General features: G+C 43.7%; 1 protein-coding gene across 1 annotated transcript in view; it reads right to left on the reverse strand.

The window, feature by feature from the left end:
- LOC147747768 (uncharacterized) overlaps positions 1-20,749 on the reverse strand; it is a 62,771-nt gene that overhangs the window by 15,523 nt on the left and 26,499 nt on the right. Inside the window, exon 4 of the mRNA XM_086955599.1 lies at positions 16,798-16,849. Within this exon, the coding sequence (XP_086811725.1) occupies positions 16,798-16,849 (52 nt within the window). The remainder of the gene's footprint in view (positions 1-16,797; positions 16,850-20,749) is intronic.

Genomic DNA, 20,749 nt, shown 5'->3' on the forward strand with positions numbered 1-20,749 from the left:
CATGTATGCCTTAAACTTCAAATCAGAAAGGAGAAAATGGTTGCTGTAAGACTCATTAGGTTTGGAGTGCCAAGAGAGTTTTGCATATTTACCTCCATTTGTACCTTAAGATGAGGAAAACGAAATTAATGAATATGATGAGACTTTTTAAAGGTTAGAAAGACATTTCTGCAAATCACCTAACCTGGAAGTTAGGAGACAAAGGTTTTCTCAAGGAAGCAATCTCCTACAGAGTTAGTGGATACATATGATGCTTCTGTACATGTGTTACCCGCCAAACGTGAATTTAGATTTTTCACTGACTAGGGCAAAAAGAACAATTGATGGACAGAATGCAGAACAATGTCATACATTCACCCCAGTACAGAGATCTGGGTCGAAATCCATTGTTTTTTGTTCACCATGCCATTCCAGTTTTAACCGAGCCATATGCGAATCAGTCTTGACCCTGTGCCCAATGGGAACAGTCGAGCCAGAACTGCCAGGCCAGGTCCTCCCTGGACTGGAAACAAGCATCCTAGGACCGGTTTCAGGGTTTCACCCCTCATCAGCCAGGATAACTTGACTCCAGTGGCATGGAAAGCACGGGAACCACCTCTGTGATCTCCCACAAGATTTTTCTAAATTAACGGGTCGTAACACGGAGATAGTCTGCAACGAATATGCGGTTACCAATGGTTTCCCAACTACACTATTAAGATGGTTTTCACATGCTAGGTTATAAAACAAGTGATGCTGTGGCGTTCAGTGATGCTGTGGTAGCGCATAGTGATGTTGTGGTGCCTCTGAGTGATGCTGTTGTTGTGCGATAGATAGATGTAGTGAGGGCGATAGATAGATGGAGTGAGGGCGATAGATAGATAGAGTGAGGGTGATAGATGGATAGAGTGTTAGAGGATGCAGTGTGGAGGGTGGAGTTGGAGGGTGGAGTTGGAGGGTGGCGTTGGAGAGTGGAGTTGGAGGGCGGAGTTGGAGGGTGGAGTTATGGGGCAGAGTTGGAGGGCAGAGTTGGAGGGTGGTGTTGGAGGGTGGATTTGTAGTTGGAGGATGGAGTTGGATGGTGGTTTTTGAGTGTTGACTTGGAGGGTGGAGTTAGAGGGCAACTACGGCCATTTTACATTTAAAATGGTAACATCCATGTGAAGCACTCAAATGGGGAGAGGATGTAGCCTACCAGCTGGAGCGGTCGATCTCAAATCTGGGGAACGGGTTCGAGTCTTGGCAATGATGCTCAACACCCTGTGATTCTGGGTCAAATCACTTAATCTCCTCTTGCGTAACAACAATGAATGTGTCCATCTGTAAGGAAACTGGTACTCATGTACAGCGCTCTGATACCAGAAACCTTCGGTCAAACAGCGCTATATAAAACTACGAGGGAAAAAATCTTAAATAAACAAGATGGGCTGTAAAAGCCTCTACCAAGAAAGCAGGATATATGAACCCTGTCTGCCTTGCCTCTACCTATGCCTGTGCATACGTTTTAGAACACCTGTACCAGGGTGGGAGGCCAGTTCAATTAGTAAACAAAAAATCTGACTTTACAGTGTGCGACAGTTTTTCACACTAGCGCCTGACACCCTCAAGAAACTAGCAGCACTTTCACTAAGAAGAGCATCTACCTAACAGCACTACTTGTAATAAGGTGTTTCCTTCAAATAGTGAAGCAAAAAAAACTATATTTACAGACGTTATGAAATTTTACCTGAGTGACAAAATTGTAACATTATACAGGTTAAATAAATCTGTGAGCTCTTCATAGTGATTTGGAAATCTTTCACAACTGATTGGCAAGCAGGCCTGCTTTTTCTCCCAATCTAACCTGTGGTCATAGTAAGTATCACGTATCACCTGTGAAATTACTGCCCCCTTTTTTTAATCAACTCTATCACATACCAGCGAACAGAGGAACATATCACACACCCTAGAGTTGCAGGACCACAAACAATAAATGTCTTACTTAGTTTACTGCTCACGTTTAAGAAAGTTGTGCTTGTCGACAGTTTCTGCTATGGTTGCCATACTGTACTATCAGAGCACATGTCTGGAGTACGTATTGGATGCGTTTTTTTATGTTTAAACCTGACCCTGAACATTTCCCTCATAATATCTCTCCAGCATATCTGCTCAGGTACCGGTGCAAGAAAAAGCAATATGTGACAAAAGCAGCAGACACAGGCAGCAGTACTGTGATTTCCGAGCTCTAGCACAAAGACAAAGTAGAGAGAAGAGAGCAGAGGGGATAGAGAATTAGATAGAGGCAGGATGAAACGGAGAGCGTAGAATGGGGGTGGGAGATGGCGGGGTGTGGGAGGTGGGTGAAAAACACAGAAAAAATACACTTGAGAGAGGTGGGAGAAAAAAAATCTCTGCGAGGGACGGGAAGTGTACCTTTGGGAAAGGGAGCCCATGAAAGTAACACTGAAAGGAGGAGGAGAAAATAAATAATTGGGGGCTTGCAAAGAGAGAGAGTGACTGGAAAGACGAGGAGACAGAAAATGGCTACTGCTGGGAGAATGAGCAGAAAGAGTGGGGCAAATATTGTAGAGAGGTGGTAGAAAAAGGCACTCTAGAAGACAGGCACTGTTTAGAAATGATTAATTAGAAAAAAGTGTTGAACTCTGAGAGAGATATGGGAGAATGAAAGAGACATTCGCACCAGGAGAAGACTCAGAGAGGCTGTAGAGAGATGGACAAAAGTATGTAATGGAGAATGCAGTAGGAGAAAAAAACATAAGAGAAAGGAGTTGTTGAAAGAGAAGGTGAAGAGACTAATCATTGAGAGCGGCAGATGGACAAAGTACAGTGCTGGGGAAAATTCACGCTTGAATGCTGAAGTCGGAAGGGTGGGAGGGAACCTTTGAAGTGTGAAGCTCTCTCAGCATTGCTGTGGCGGGTCTGAAGAGCGTGCACGGGCACATGAACTGCATGTAATCCGAATCCGCGCTTGGTTCAAAGAGTTTGTTTCAGCTACAATAGATCGACATCTGCAATGCGCAAGCGCATTGGCAGAGGTCGACCTAACTAGGGCTCCTTCCTTTTTAGGTCTCACCTACGCAGCGCACATGCGATGCATAGGAAAGAGACCTAAAGCCGTTGATTCCCTTTTTTAGGCAAACTCGTGCACACGGTCCATTGCCTTCAATGGCAACATGTGCACGTGGGGCGATTGCCTCACGGGAGCGAGCGGTGATAGTTAATACCATATGGTGCTGCGAGCGGCAGCGTCATGTGGTATTAATTATCGCCGCTCGTTCCCTGCGAGGGAATCGGCAGGCCCCCTCCCCCTGCTGCCCTGTGAGGTGCTCACGAGCGTTTCTTTCATCAAGTCCCCGCTGCCTTTTGGCATCTGACCTCTCCCTCCCACCGACAGCTTGTCGTTTCTCTGGAAGCACCCTTTCTCTCGCAGGAACTAGCTTCTCTCTGTCAGTGACTGTCTTTTCCCTGTCTCTTATCAGCCTTTCCCTTTCGGTGACTACTCGCTCCCTGTCACAAATTACTCTCTCACGGTCACTGATCACTCTTTCTATAATACTTCAGATACACGTTTATTCGTGTACTCTGATCATACATTACGTCATTCCATGGATTACAACACCGCTGCTCGAGAGGCCGTGCCCACTGTTGCTTGGTAACGAGTGAGCATCCCAGGCGATAGCAGAGGTGCACACGCGATCCTCATGGACAGTGCGTGGCCCCCTCTGCAATAGATTGAAGGGAGGGGAAGGTACGCAAATGCAGTGATAAGCAATCATGTTTATTTTCGTGGGTTTCAGTGTTTTGCCAGGTGAAAAGGTGATGTTACTTCAAGCTCGGAGCCCAACAGGTGAACGACGTTCGTGCTTAAAGGCGACAGCTTGCGAGATAATCAGTGGGTTACTTTTCACGCATGCGCCTATAAATATTTTATTTTACTAACTATATGGTTGTTAAAAATGTATAATTTTTTGTATTACCTGCGTGTCAACCCAAGTCCCTATTCTTTTGCCAAATTCTGGAAACGGCCCTCCCTTCCTCACCGTGCATACCCGTACACACCCCCCTGCCCTTCCCTTCTCACCGTGCATACCTGCCTTCCCCTTCTTGTTGTGCATACTCCTTATCGTGCATTACCCCGCCTGCTCTCCCCCCCTCCGTGCATTACCCCGCCTCCCCTCCCCTCCACTCTGTGCATTACCCCACCCGCCCGCCCTCCCCTTCGTGCATTACCCCGCCCACCCCTCCCCTCCATGCATTACCCCGCCCGCCCCTCTCCTCTGTGCATTACCCCGCCTGCCCTCCCCTCCCCCGTGCATTACCCCATCTGCCCTCCCCTCCCCTCCATGCATTACCCCGCCCACCCTCCCCTCCGTGCATTACCCCACCCGCCCTCCCATCCGTGCATTACCCCGCTCGCCCACCCCTCTCCTCCATGCATTACCCCGCCCCCCCCTCCCCTCCATGCATTACCCCGCCTGCCCTATTAGCATTACCCTACCCCCCTCCCCTCGGTGCATTACCTCGCCAGCCCTCCCCTCCGTGCATTACCCCGCCGCCCTACCCTCCGTGCATTACAACGTGCATTACAACGCCCTCCCTCCCCTCCTTGCATTGCGCCGCCCTCCCCCCCTTCTCACAGTGCATTACCTCGCCCGCCCTCCTCCTCTCGCTGTGCATTCCCCCGCTTGCCCTTCCTTTCTAAGCATGAATCCTCTGTTCCTGAATTCAATAGATTCCCTCTCTCGACTTTGATCTGTCGAGCCTACTCTCCGGTTCCTGACATTGATCTTCACCTAATCTCCCATTTCTGTCCCCATACATGCATCCTCACATTTCCTACTTTGATCAGTACCACCCTTGTCATCCCATATGCTCCAGATCATGGACAAGGCCCTGAGAGTCGTAGACTCGGGCAATTCATTTCTGCTGAACGTCTTTGGTTTGTCTGATGCCTTTGGTACTGTCCATATTGGGGAATTGATTGGTTCTTTGAGTATTCTAATGTATATATTGTGGTACTGTTCTCAATTGGTTATAATCCTATCTGGTTAACTTGATCAAATGAGGTCAATTGTTAGGACTCTCTTCTTGTGTTTGTACTTCTTGCAGCATGGATGCCTCACTTGTCTCCTTATACTGCTCCTTTTTTAAGTACTACTTTTTGTTCTTTTTAGTTAAGTGCTCCACAAGAGTGCATGTGTTTTCCACCAGTCACTCTCTCCACTATGCTCCTTGTTACTCTTTTCTTTCTCACCCACAGCCACTTCGTGTTGTTCTCTTCTATCTCATCCATAGCCTTCTCCACTACTCCCTTCCACATTGCTCTATTGTGAGGTTACTGCCTCACATTGCTCTCTTCGGACATTCTTCTTACATACTTATAAGGTCCCAAAAGCAAGACCTATTGGCTATTCCAATGCTTGTTATTAAAGGCAGGGCATGAATCTCTTGTAGTAAAAGCTCCCTCCTTACCAATTTTCCCAAATTAAGATTTAATATATGCCAACCATGGAATTCGAAGGCCGTTATCACAAGAGATACCATTGTTTATTATATCTCTTGTGAGCAATGCCTGGTCTTTACTCCAGATGGATAACCAATAAGCATGGGCGGAAAATCCGTTCCGCTTGCGGATTTTCTGTAAATTCGCAATCGGCGAACTCTCGCGAATTTACTGAAAATCCGCAAATTCGCACGCAGCGGATTTTTTTTCTTGGTGATACAATATTGCGGCGTGCGGTGTTCACTTACCGTCATTCTTTGTTTGCGAGTTGTTTTTCTCAATATTTTGCGAGTGCTGCGCCATTTTGGATCTTGCTGCGGGATCCCGCAGGAGTTTGGCGATGCATCGCGAGAGTTCGCAATTGCGAACATTTAGGTGCGGCGGGCAGCAACAATCTCGCACTCGCCAAATTACAAAATTTGCAATTCTGCACAAGAAATCCACTAGCAAGCAGCATAGACCTTCTGAAAATGATGATTTTTATCAGAATAACTCCTCAGGTTGACATTTGTCTGCACTTTTTTGGATTTGAGGTCTTTTAACTTTCTTTGGATCACTTTTGGATTAGAAATCAACTTTCACAAGTAAGTTTGTTTGGGGCATTACAGTTGCTGTTCTGCAGAAAAACGAGTTTTGCAAAACTGAAAGCACTCAGCAGGTGCAAAAGTTCACTCATCATTAGTAACCATTCCCTGTAGTACTTCCTGAGGGGCCCCTCCAGAGTTCAGTTGCCTATGTTTGTTTGGGGCATTACAGTTGCTGTTCTGCAGAAAAACGAGTTTTGCAAAACTGAAAGCACTCAGCAGGTGCAAAAGTTCAAACTCATCATTAGTAACCATTCCCTGTAGTGCTTCCTGACTGGGGCCCCTCCAGAGTTCAGTTGCTAGTTGCAACAATTCTATGACCCTGCTCTGACCCTCACAGCAGGCTCATAGAATAGCTACAAGTAGGCCACAAAGGTCCTGGAAAAAAAATTGCACTGCAACAGAAAGCAAATTACAGATAAGGAAGCAGGTGCCAGACTGGAATTTTAAAACAGTGATACATTAATAAATCAACCCCAAATTAATTCATGTCAGTTGAAGCAGGGCAGGTGTGCTTGCTTTCCCCCCCATAATCTACAGTGATGAACCAGAGGGTGGCATTGATGTACCAGAGGGTGGCATGGGTGAAACAGGGTGGCAGTGGTGAAACAGAGGGTGCTGTGAACCTGTGATGATGAACCAGACGTAGAAACAACATAGTCGCGACCGTTGCGAGCCGACAAGTAAGTTCGCAATTGCGAACTGGTACAAAACCCTCGCGAACTGGCAGAAGCCCTTGCGAACTCAAAAAAAATCCGCAAATTCGCGAGAATTCGCGGATTTTGCGGATTGCGAGTTCGCAAATACGCAAATTCGCGAACGCCAGATTCGCAAAATTCGCCCATGCTTAATAACCAAAGTAAATATGGTCTCACTCTAATAAAATCAGATATGTATGGCAAATTTAACTCTTTATGGCAGATGACATGGGGGCAGAAAGTAGTATGCCCAGCAGGCACCTGCAAAACCTGTTTTCCTCAGATTTTATGATTACACAATTTGCACCTGCCCAAATGGCGGAACAATAGGTGGCAATTGAGACACATTGAGACATATTTATTTGTAACTTTGCTTTCAGCTGCCCCCGCCACGAGGTTGAGGAAGGGACAGCAATGCTCCAATTGCCTTTGAAAATAACATTCTGAGGTGTGCGAAATTAGGTGACCAAACTCCAGAGGACAAAAACATAACTCCTAGGTAAGGGAAGCTCTTAACACTTGTTAAGGAGTTATTTTCAACTTGAAAGAAGACAATTGAATACAATGTGGCCCACATGCATGAGCACTGATTTTGAAAAAAATTATCAACCAGGTCTCTGCATATCTTTATATTGCCTGGAAAGCCATCATATTATTGATATCAGGCAGTTGCACATCCTAAGGGCTTGTGATTAAAAGCTATCACATCTTCGGTGGTGAAGCCAGCTAGGAGACCAGCCAAGACATGCCCCCCAAGCTCCACAATTTGAGCACTGTATTATCCCCAAATGGCATACTAACCTGCATTTAGATCAAAGGATTGGCAAGCATAAGCCTCCAGTACTGGCCAGACTGAGGGGAGAATTGGCGCTGACATCACTTTGGTTGAAATTAAGCCTGGGACGGGAGCCTCAAGGCTAAGCAACTAACGACACTGTTGCTGCTTTCTCAAAGCACTCTTATAGTTCCTGACCTTACCTTCTGGATATGCCGGTGCATGCAACCTTCATGCCGTATGCTCACAAAGACTGTTCAATCCCTCCACGAGAGGCCTGCGATTAAGCACAAGACAAGGCGCTGAATGGTGAGCAGCCGGACAGGTCTTGTGGCTTCCGTGAGCAGCTGTACTTAGAGTATTTGCAGTCGGCTCCTACCCAGATTTAAACATGGATAGAATGCAGGGATCCTTGCAAACCTTGGCTGGAAGGACTCCAGGGTCTCATTGGCAGCGGTGATGAGATAACACCCTACAAGCCTCACCACTGACTGACAACTAGTTGGGGATAGCATGAGGCCCCCACTGCTGCTAACTCGGTCCCACTGTTCAGAGAGTGTGACGCCCTCCCTGTGATGACTAAAAGACCACACAGTGTCTAATCTTTGCCATGCTGCCAGTATGCCCCCTGCCCCTGGAGACACTGGGACCTCCAGTCAAAAATGATTGCCTGGCCCTTCCCCCTCAATGGTACTATAGCCATGAGAGCGCATTGAACTTTTGCCCGTAGGATTCAGAATGAGGCCCCAGCCTACAGAAGAGGAAGAAAGACAAAGGACAGGACATTGTGGAACTGAAGGGGGACTGAGAGAAGAAGCCCCATCCACAGACATCTGAGAACTCTTTGTACCCATGTCGGAAGTTTCCCTGATTGGCTTCAACCTCAGCCTGGAAGTGATGAAAAGTCTGGGGTTCTTGCTGAGTTGCATAAAGCTCCACTGGGGCTCTGACACGGGTGTAGAACAGAGGGAGGACGCTCCATAGTCCTCACTACTGGTCGCATACCTGGGAGAGTGGTGGGAAGCCTCCCTGACTGCAGCTTTCCCCCGTCTATCAGCTGAAGTCGGGTCACTTTACAGTTTCTCCAGGGCCCTGAAGCAGCCATCACAGACTAATGGCCATCACATCCCCCGCCTTCTGAGCACCTTGTAGGCTCCCCTAAAGTGAAGACCATGGCGGCCAACAGGACAAAACGCCGCTAACCCCCTTCATCAGAGACTTGCTTCAGAAACCTGATGCGTCACAGTTGGAAGAAGGGGGCTCCCAAATCTCTGTATCCAAGTTAAATAAGAGCCTGTCTACTAAAGAGGATATCCAATCACTGCTGGAGGAATTTCACAAAAACATCACGTCTCTCGGTCATGACTTCAATAGAGCTCTGACTGACCTTGAAAATTCTCTATTGCAAATGGACTGGCATTTCGAACACATTGAAACCATGGTGGCAGACCATGCTCAAGACAATATCGACTGCACTGCTCACCTGGAGACATTGCAATGCTAACACAAGCTGCTACATGACCAGGTGGATGACTTAGAGAACCGGTCCCAGCAGAGCAATATCTGGATTTGAGGTACTGCATGGACGGTCACCACAGCGGACTTGGTAGCCCACGTTCAAATAACATAGTCCAGTCAGCCGACAATGCTTCTGTTTTTCTAGACCACACTTTCAGAGTTTTTTTAACATACCAATAGCAATGAAACCTTCCCTCACTCAAGTAAATTACTTCCATATATAAGAAACACTCCTAATGACGGTTCGCCACCAGGAGTCCATAATGTTTCGAGGGGATACCATCCTACTTATCCAAGATGTTTCGATCCAAATGCTGATGAAACAAAAGAATTTCCAGCAAAATAATCCGCCATCTACAAAAAGGAAAGATACTCTATTTCTGGGGGTCACCCTTATGTCTCCTTTTCACCTACAAAGACAAGCGTCACATGGTGAGAAAGACTTTCCAGAGGTTCAAGAGATTCTTGGCCTCCATTTGCTCTTATCGTCGCAACAGTTCAAGATCATTCCCAGCCCAACTTATCTGCCCAGCGAGGTGGTTAACATTTTCAACTTACATGATGTCCTCACAAAAGGCTCAGAAATCATGCCAACAAGGAAATAATGAGCGCTGCCCATCATCATCAGAAAAGGAAGCATAAAGGCCATCAGAGGCTCAAAAATCAGGATCATAAGAAAATCAAATCCCAATAGACTGAAGTCCTATCTTGCTGGTAACAGTTTTCCTAAAGTCTATGAATAAGAGGGAAGGAGCTCACACAGTGGACCTAGAGCCAGCCCTAATTCCTTTTTTCACTATACACTTATGACTCTAAAATTGAGTCCCTATATCTCAACTCTGTAAACGCAGGAAAACTACAAACTATTCTCTCTACTCTCTTGTTTCACCCCAATAGAGTGGTGAGGACTGCTCCTAATGATTAAGTAGAAAGAGGTGGATGTTTTGCTATTGCAGGAGACACACCTTGTTAAAGCACACACCAATCAACTTCAGTCATACTTTTATACCTTGCAATTCCATGCTTCATACACATGCAGATTAAGAGGGCTGTCAATCCACATACGCAGAGATCTGGCCTTCCATACTGAAAGTACATACACAGACCAATAGGACTGCGAACTGAGCTTCTGTGGCAAATTTGGCATATGTTAAGTATCATCTCTCTCTATGGCCTTAATGAGGACAAAGAATTTCTATGCCGCTCACTTTCCTGGAATCTCTCATTTTGCCATAGGTCACATTATAATTGGCGGCGACTATAATACCATACTCAAGACTTCGATGGACCACTCTCACCCAAGACACAGCAAAAAACCCAACCACCTCTTCAGTGACTCAAGGGATAATGGACCTGAATTTGGTAGATGCATGGTGTCATCACCACCCTGGTAAGAAAGATTACACAGTCTATTGCAATGTTCATAGTACTTACTCTTGACTTGATTATTTCCTAACTTCTAGAGACCTACTATCTAGACTGGTAGATACAACCATTGATGTTAAAACACTGTCTGATCATGCCGCCATCTGGTTACTGGTGAGTCCTGTAATGCCGCAGAACAGATTTGAGGTTTCACACTTGGAATCAGGGACATCCATCCACCCCCCTCTTAAAGGGCTTCTCCAACGGCGGCGACCTCCTGTCATTAAACTAATACCCTCTTGGAACTCTCCAGGCCAGGATGGCTTGATGGCCTCCTTCTATAAGGCATATGCTGTCCTACTAGGCAAGCCTCTCACAAAAGTATTTAAATTCTTTCTGACATCAGAGATGGTAAAGGACACTATGCTGGGTACCCCCTTACTCTCCTCCTAAAATCCGACATAAATCTGAAACTTTGCACATCGTACAGTCCAATCACCCTTCTAAACTGTGATATGAAAATATTTAGGTCTATATTTGTCCACAGACTCCCTTTTACCGTGCCTTATCTCTGTTCAACAGTCAGTCTTCACTAAAAACAGACAAGCAAATAATAATACTGGCCTAGCAGTGACACGTATGGACATGGCTGAGAGATGAAACCAATCAATGGCCCTTCTCTCATCTGAGGGAGAGAAGGCCTTCAGCAGGGTGGATATGGCCGCACTAATTGAAGCTACTAGAAAAAATCCACATTAGCCCCATGATGAAAACATTTATTTAGGTGAACTATCAAAGACCATCCACAAAAGTTAAGATGAATGGGGATTATATACCAGAGATTCCTTTGTCTAGGGGAACGAGACAGTGGTGCCCCCTCTCTCCCTTACATTTGCATTATCTTTAGAACCCCTTTAGACCAATGTTCAGAGCAACCCCAAAAGTCATAGAATTAGGGTGAGAAACGATGGAACATACATTTGTCTTGTTTGCAGATGATGTCTTTTGTTTGTGACCAATCCAGACCGAACAATACCCACAAAGTAAGAGGAATTGAAACTCATACACATGTCTGGCTTCAAAATCAATTGTTCTTAATTGTAAAGCATGGGAGTGGTGGAGTCACACAACCACTTACGAGAGCACTTACATCAAGGAGGGTTGAATGAACTAGATAGTAATAGTACCCCATTTATTAATGCCCTACACAAACACCTACATAAATAGAACAAACTTGAAATGTTTTAGTTGGGCATGTTAAACAGCCAGAAAATAAATGTCATGCCACGCCTACTCTATATACTACAAACGCTTACCATTACAATATCCAAAATGACATTGTTGTTAATCTGACAAGAAATGCTTAGTTTTGTGTGTCGGGGCACGTCCCCAAGAGTAGCAAGCTCAACCCTCTCACCCCCCATAAATGAGGGAGGTTTGGGATTTCCCAATATTTCACATTGAACATGTTGAATGCTGAGATACACACACGCTTAAACTGGAACCATAGCCCAGAGGTCAAACCCCGAATAGAGTTCGAGCAACCATTCTCTGCAGTTTCACTTAACCCCTTCGATGCTGATGACGAGCTCAGCTCGTCATCAGCCACGGTGGTCGTGTGCGGATGACGAGCTGAGCTCGTCATGTAACGCGGCTTTTAGAAAAAAGCTGCGTAGCGCAAAAATAACCCCCGCACGCATGTGGCTAAGGATACACTATGGCTGCCAAACAGGGCTTGGCTGAGACCCCACATCCTCCTTCTTACAAAGGTTGAGCAACTTGATTACTGGCAAATAATATTCCACAAATGAGGATTTTCTACCTACTTTTCCCTCTGACTCTGCTGATTAACAATTCTGATTCTCCCCCAGCCACAACGGATTTGAGGTTTCACACTTGGAATCAGGGACATCCATCCACCCCCCTCTTAAAGGGCTTCTCCAACGGCGGCGACCTCCTGTCATTGAAAGTTTTAACCCAAAAATCTAGTCTAGGCAGGCGTGACGTTTATAGGCTTAGGCAGGATTTACATTGGGTTACATTGGGTTGGTTGAGAACTTTTTGAGACAAAGTTTGTAGCGAATCTCTTTTTAGCAACAGTATCAGACAGAGGCACATCTCCTGACTTTACCACTACATCCTCTCTCTCACTCCCCATAAGAAACACGCCTATATCACCAATGGGACAGAGACTTGAGAACTGAAATCTCAGAGGAGGCTTAGAAGACTATCTGGAAGAGAGATGCGAAGTCCTTAATGTGCATATGTCACAAGGAGAATTTATATGAGATATTGACACAATGGTACCTTACCCCCATACAATTGCACAAGATGCCTGGCAGCCCTGACCTATGGTGGAAAGGCTGTGGCAAATATGGAACTCTCATGCACACTTGGTGGTCAAACCCCCATATCCAGTCATTTTGACATCAGGTTCTTATACAAATATGAGTTATGACAAAAAGTCACTGTACCCCGGGAACCACTTCCGTTACTCCTAGGAGAGCAGAGACTGTATCCCATGGCCACTATAATAGGAAATTACGTTCCCACTATCTATTAGCTGTTCACCTAAGCAATGCCCAGATGTGGAAACAACCACACACTCCAGCACTCAATATGTGGTGAGGATAAAGTATGGACCATATATGCCATGGAGAAACTATCTGCACTGATTCATGACCACACTCCTAAAATTGAGAAGAAGTTTTGTCCGTTTGTCACCTACATGAAAAGAGAAGAAACAGGAGGCGGCATTGTCGTGCTAATGCCTAGGACTCTGTGAGATGTACTCCCCTGAAGACGATAACCGGGCAAACCCCAGCGCTTGAGGAATGCCATGCATCACATGAGCTGGCCAATCCTTGCAAAACAAAACGGTAAATTTACAATGTAGTAGAATGTGGCTTGGCCGACTCAAAATTTGCGTGTTTTTTTTCCTCTCTTTTTTTGCTTATTTTTTGCTTTTTCTTACCTTTATTTAAATTGTAAAGACTAATCAAATTGGGTCTTTCATATGAGTATTTCCCCATCCTCAGTAAACCTCAAAAATACAGTTGTTAGAAGGAGTCATTACATCTTTATTTCGCCATGCCTGCACTTTCTAAGTGCTTTGCACTGGCACTTAGAGTCATTATTCTGTCTACTACTGCATGACCATAAGGGCGTTTGAACTTCTTTAGAAATAGCACATTCACTTTATGGATATTCAGTTTACAGTGGGAACCAAGATATGGTTTGACTCCTTTTTAACAGTAGCAGGTTCACTTTTTGTTTTTCTAGAAGTTGCTAGTTTATATCGTAATATTTTGGGATAGCCAACAAATCTCCTAAAGCTAGATTTGAGTTCTTACAACGGTCTAATGTATGAGTCTTGTGCAACCGCAGTCAGTATGCTACAAGTGGAAATACCATTTTAAGGCATAAGGTGGCCGTATTGGCATTTTAATAATTCGCTTCCATTATGATTAACATCTTTTTATTTTAATATTGAGAAGTTTAAGGGGGATGTATTTACCATACCAATCTTTTCCCCCCCTGTTAATGATAAGGTAGCAAGTTTTATACGTCATTTTAATTACAAATTGCAACTCGAATTCTTGTGTATTGTATGGCTTGCATTTGTTAGACGGAACAATAAAGTTGACTATTTGAAAATAAAAAAAATAATATATAATACAGTGTAAATGCCCCGGCGCAACTGGGCAACATCCTTGCACAACATAATGCTACTTTATAAAGTAGGCTAAGGAGAGATATTAATCTCTACTTAAATGTACAATTCCTGCCATTTTGTTTGGCCTTTTCCCCCAGTGATACACACACACACATGCTTACGTCCTGATGTGCCTGTTACATTTTAATGCTTATCCTCATAGTAGAAGTGGGGCATTTTTGAAAGTGTCTGCACTTACTACTTAGAGGATGTGAGGTGTTTCCATTATCTTGCACCTCTTGTACCGGCCCATGTGTTTTTTTAAAAAGTCTCCAATAAAAAATATATTGGGTGGTGTACAAGTTTCACCGCATTGGTTCGTTTTATTTCAATTGTAAACACATTAGTGTTGTGAAACTTAAAAGAATATCAGGCCACATTTATTTCATCTCGAATCTTTAACTTTGCATTCAACATTCAGAAAAATACTTTTCGGTTGGTGACACCTACACAGCCATTTTTGGAAGTGCGTTTGTATATTTATTTGAAACTCACAAGTATGTAATCGGCTTGATGAAAAACTGCTTTAAACTTATAGTTTTGTCACAGATTATAAAATGTCATTGTAATACAGTCAGCTCCAGGCAGGATAGAAACGCTTGTCTGAGAGTACCTTCTTTAGGCGTTACTTTAAGCAATCAGCCTGCCTACCATATGTCTGAGGGAAGGAAGGTCATACAATGTCACCTCCTGAAATCATTAATGAACCAGGAAGATCCCTAGCCTGATATTTTGCCCATGTACTGTACTGAGTAGACGGTTGGTTCCGACCGCCGCATTGGGGAACCTCCCTTTGATGGTGACATATGTTTTTACTTTGGAATATCAAGGACACGAATATTGTGGCACACTAAAATCGTAGACCAAATATCAGTGGGCAAAATATTGAAAGGTAAGTGCATGTTGGGAAGTTTAGATTTACTATTCTTTACTCCACATCAATGTACCTTGAAGATATAAGTATCATCAAAGTTCTTAGATGTAGAGGTTGGCATAGCACATCTACACATACTTACTTTTCGATATTTTGTCCCTCAATATTCTGTCTATGATATTAGTGTCCTATGTTATTCTATAGTTGATATTCAGGATCCACACCGTGACATATCATTACCTCCACATCTATGTATCTTGAAGATATAAGTATCATCAAAGTTCATAGATGTAGACCGTAGGCATAGCACATCTACACATACTTACTTTTCGATATTTTGTCCCTCAATATTCCGTCTATGATGCTAGTGTCCCATGTTATTCTATAGTTAATATTCAGGATCCACACCGTGACATATAATTAACTCCACATCTATGTACCTTGAAGATATAAGTATCATCAAAGTTCATAGATGTAGACCGTAGGCATAGCACATCTACACATACTTACTTTTCGATATTTTGTCCCTCAATATTCTGTCTATGATACTAGTGTCCCATGTTATTCTATAGTTGATATTCAGGATCCACACCGTGACATATCATTATTCCACATCTATGTACCTTGAAGATATAAGTATCATCAAAGTTCATAGATGTAGACCGTAGGCATAGCACATCTACACATACTTACTTTTCAATATTTTGTCCCTCAATATTCTGTCTATGATACTAGTGTCCCATGTTATTCTATAGTTGATATTCAGGATCCACACCGTGACATATCATTATTCCACATCTATGTACCTTGAAGATATAAGTATCATCAAAGTTCATAGATGTAGACCGTAGGCATAGCACATCTACACATACTTACTTTTCGATATTTTGTCCCTCAATATTCTGTCTATGATACTAGTGTCCCATGTTATTCTATAGTTGATATTCAGGATCCACACCGTGACATATCATTATTCCACATCTATGTACCTTGAAGATATAAGTATCATCAAAGTTCATAGATGTAGACCGTAGGCATAGCACATCTACAAATACTTACTTTTCGATATTTTGTCCCTCAACATTCTGTCCAAGATATTAGTGTCCCATGATACTCTGTAGTTGATATTCAGGACGCACATCGTGACATATCAATTTAAAACGAGTGGAAGAGGGTCAAAGTTTCCAGAAAATAAGGAAAGTGGTAATAATACCATCTGATAGTGTAACCAGACATTTCCACTGCTCTGTTGTATTTAAACAATAATGGTGATTACAGTAGAACCTCGTGGTAACTGCAGGCAGCAGTGTTACTAGCATTTAACGACTGATGTAAAACAAGTCTACGAAGGTGCAGAATTTACTCTTAATAACCTTGTTACACTTGATTATTTCTCACTTTAGAAGTGAAAATATAAATACAGAGGTAATGACTTATGGTAGCTTTATCACTATCTCTAGTCATTACCTCTGTTATTACCAGCACCATTAAAACAAGGGTATTTACATTTGGAAGACTCTTAGGTTTGTAGTAATATTTTGGAATGCAACACACATATGGAATGTTATTTATCTCATGTGAGTTCGTATATCTCAAAGAGTTAGGGAAGACTATCTGGCATCACATAATTCTGCTCTAAAACTAAAGTGGGGCTTGGAGGACATTCCAAGGATGAATTCAAATTATCCCACTGACAATATCTCCAGTGAGGCAGCATGCAGACCGATGGAATTATGAGCAGTGCCATGAAGCGGTTCTTAGGTAAGGATTTGTCAACAATACTCACTCATTGTGCTCTCCCGACAGGTCTTTCGCTGTGGTGTGACACTGGATGTGAACTGACAAAAAAGAAAAACTTAGCTGAAGCTAATTGACAAGACATACTTCAGTTGTAGTGACGGCATGAATGATACATTTGTCAAGAATTGGCACCATGGCATTGCATTGTTATTCTAGGAGATGACTGGAGTACTACACAAATACAGTGTTGGCACACGGGACCAATATTTTTCAACCCGATCTCAACCACCCACCTAGAGCAATTCTCTTAAAAAATACTTGAATCACTGATCAATTAAAAAAACTGACCAACACCGGCCCATTGGATCTTGAGGCTACACAGGCAGGCTGCAGGACAATGGTGGATTGAGAAGAGCTGTGCCACATCTCAACTATGTTTTTGGTGGCTCTAGATGGATAGGAAATCCCTTGATTCTTCCATATCCACTCTTCCATACCACGAAGGTAAGCTTTTCATTCTGCAATGGGTGCAAATCCAAAATCGAGGGCAAGCAAACACTGTTTGCGCTGATTTCAGATTGAGAATCAGAGAGATAATCCTTAGCAAATCTGATGTCCAAAAGTCTTTAAACTAATTTCTTTATAATGCTTCTCTATTAAACCATATTTTAACATTAAATGATTAAAAAGGATATTTTGTGTCATATATAGCCTGTTACCTTAGAATTTCAGCTTTGTGAAAAACATTACAATCTGCATAGAGATTCAAAGTTTTCCAGAAATCTTTAGGAAGTTTGCAAAAACATCTTTTCAACTCTACATACCTCTAATTATAATGTGGTAAGAATTACCTTACTTCATTATTATTCGTGTGGCTTTTAATGTGGTGAGTACAGGCAACTGTAAACGTTTGAGAGACGCAAATGCCCGACAACTTTAATAAGACTTCTCGCTTGATGAACAAGACACGTTTACTAAAGATTTACAAGGCAAACATGGCAAGGTGTTCAATTTTAAATAGTGGTATATATAGAGATATTTATGTGTATAACTATAAACCTTACTGAATGTTTGACCATGATTTCAAAGCTGCATGAAGGTTAAACGGAGTTTCCTTTCATTGCTGGGTTAAAGACAAAAATGCTTTCAGAATGACAGTGCTGCTCTCAGAGCATAAATCAGCCACCTTTGCAAGTCCATCCTTGATGCCAGCATCTACCAATGAATTTCCCATTGTAGACTCAGAGCCTGTCAGCAAAAAGTCACACTGTCCCAAAATGCACTTCATTTTCTTTCTTTATCTGTGTCTTGTTAAACCTACTCCACGATGTCAATGGACTAGGAAGAAACACTCACTTAATTTTGGAGGTCGTTTTTCATTTCTTTACAATGTGCTTTGTAGTTAAGATATGATTAGGACTAATATGCAATGTTGCTGGGACATATTTTAAAGATTTGTATATTATCCTTAGAAAAAAACAACTAGACCTTAGAATCCAAGCATAAAAATGTCATCCTTAGCTGGATCCACAATCACATCGAACTTGGCGAGAGCACGTATTAACATTCCATTGGAGGATAGCTGCAGCACTCCAAAGACTTTGAAAACAACTGGCAATCAAGCATTCGTGGCAGCTCAGATAAACGCAAGTGAAGCACCACAAAAGTCACAAACGAATCCAAGATAATTGGGGCTAGAGGCAATTACAAAGTTCCGGTCCGCAAGTCTCGGGGCATTCCCTTGTACACTTGGGGCCAAATCTAGTGAAGGCCAGGCACTTGTTTCTTCCAAAGCCAGTGTGGACAGCACAAGCAAGAGAGACGAAAACATCCTGGGGGGACAATCAGTGGCCCTGCCCAAACTAGCGTCAGAAACTCAAGAATGGCTAATAGGTCCACTCCGTCCAAAACACGAAGTCCAGATGGCAGAAACTCCTCTTTTCACCCCAAATGACCAACCATTAACAGGGCTCATCTATGATTATGATTATAATACCATACTCTAACCAATAAAATCATGAACAGGGACCGGACCCATAGTTCACTCAAGAACAGATCAATCAATAAAGTCTCAAATGGGGTTGCCCTCATTATTCAACCAAACACAAGCCTGATAAGAGGCTTCAAAGACAACACTATGATCAAACCAGGAGACGATATCCACTTTAGCCAGCGACTGGAAGCCAATTAGACAGACCATCTTTCACTCTCATAATGTCCGTTATTTATTTATTTATTTTGGAATTTTATAAAGCGCTTAGTTACGCTCACCGGCGTGTCCCTGCGCTAGAATTGCTATGGCCCCCATTCATCAACATAATGGAAACCATCTCATCTGCATTATTTCAACATTCAGAAAAAGTAGAGTTGCAAGTAGATCTCCTGCAAGCTCTCACGCTACACGTTTCCGGCATAGAAAGAAAAATCCAAGTATTAAATTACATTATTGAGCGGGTGCAGAAAGACCCTCACACAACGTATCATGAATGCCAATGTTCAAGCACAATGCATCGATCCAAAAATTACAACGGAAGTCTGGAGTCACAGAGATTTCTTTGTAAAATGGGTAATCGAAATAAGAACAACAGAAATAGAATGATATCCTGGCCCTCTAAACTCAACAGCCAAGTTAAGTTCAGCAATGCACAACGGACTACTCCGGGGGGCAGTAGGACCCAGAGTAAATGCCCAGGAGAGCTGGTCAAACCTAAGTATCATCCATCAAGATGCACCCGAAGCAACCAGTCGAGCCTGAAAAGTTCTTTTCTGGACCACTCTGGGCACGGAGACATAGGAAAACAAGACATGAAAAAGTAACTTACATCTGTGCTCTTGGAATATCAATGCAAAACCAAAGGGGATGATGGACGGAGTGTAGAACGTTGCAAGCACTCAACCCCAGTCAACTGATCTGGGTTTAATCCATCATCATTCTTTAGATCACTCCGCCACCCCAGTTCAGACATGGCCATATGCAAATCAGTCTGACCCTGTGCCTCATGGGAACAGTCCAGCCCAAACTGCCAAGCCATTTCTTCCCTGGACCGGAAACAAGCAACCTGGAACCGGTTTCTTGCTAATCAGCCGTCATCCGCTAGGCTAGCTTGAATCCAGTGGCAAAGTGAGCAAGGGACCCACGTCTGGGCATACCCTGCCAGCTTAGGGTGAACAAAGCAAAACCAAAGGGGATGATGGACGGAGTGTTAAACATTGCAAGCACTCACCCCCAGTCTACTGATCTGGGTTTAATCATCATCATTCTTTAGATCACCTCGCCCCCCCAGTTCAGACATGGCCATATGCAAATCAGTCTGACCCTGTGCCTCATGGGAACAGTCCAGCCCGAACTGCGAAGCCAGGTCTTTCCTGGACCGGAAACAAGCATCCTGGGACCGGTTTCTGGCTAATCAACCGTCAGCAGCCTGGCTAGCTTGAATCCAGTGGCAAAGTGAGCAAGGGGCCCACGTCTGGGCATACCCTGCCAGCTTAGGGCGAACAAAGCAAAACCAAAGGGGATGATGATGGATTAAACCCAGATCAGTGGACTGGAGGTGAGTGCTTGCATTGTTTAACACTCCGTCCATCATCCCCTTTGGTTTTGCTTGGAACATCTTGGAACAGCTGGCACCATATGTACAGGAGAACTCAGACTTTCTTTTGGTAGGGGATTTCAACACCCATAGCGAACTAGATAACTGTGTTGAGGCCATGACCCTATTGACAGACCTAGACACTTTGGGGCTTAAAAAGATCAATCAGGGACCAACACACCGGGCAGGCCATACTTTGGACTTGGTGTTGTCTAATTCAATTGCTATAATATGTACACCTCCCATTCAGGTGGAATGGACAGACCATTCCATCATCACATTTTATACTAGCATTAATCACAAACCGCAACCCACTCAGAGGGTGATGGCAGATACCAGGAGACCCTGGCACAAACTGACATCAGATGGTTTTAGGGGGAAATACATAGAACCCAGTTGTGGCAAATG

Source organism: Lissotriton vulgaris, chromosome 1_1, assembly GCF_964263255.1.
Source record: "Lissotriton vulgaris chromosome 1_1, aLisVul1.2, whole genome shotgun sequence".
Classification (NCBI taxonomy): domain Eukaryota; kingdom Metazoa; phylum Chordata; class Amphibia; order Caudata; family Salamandridae; genus Lissotriton; species Lissotriton vulgaris.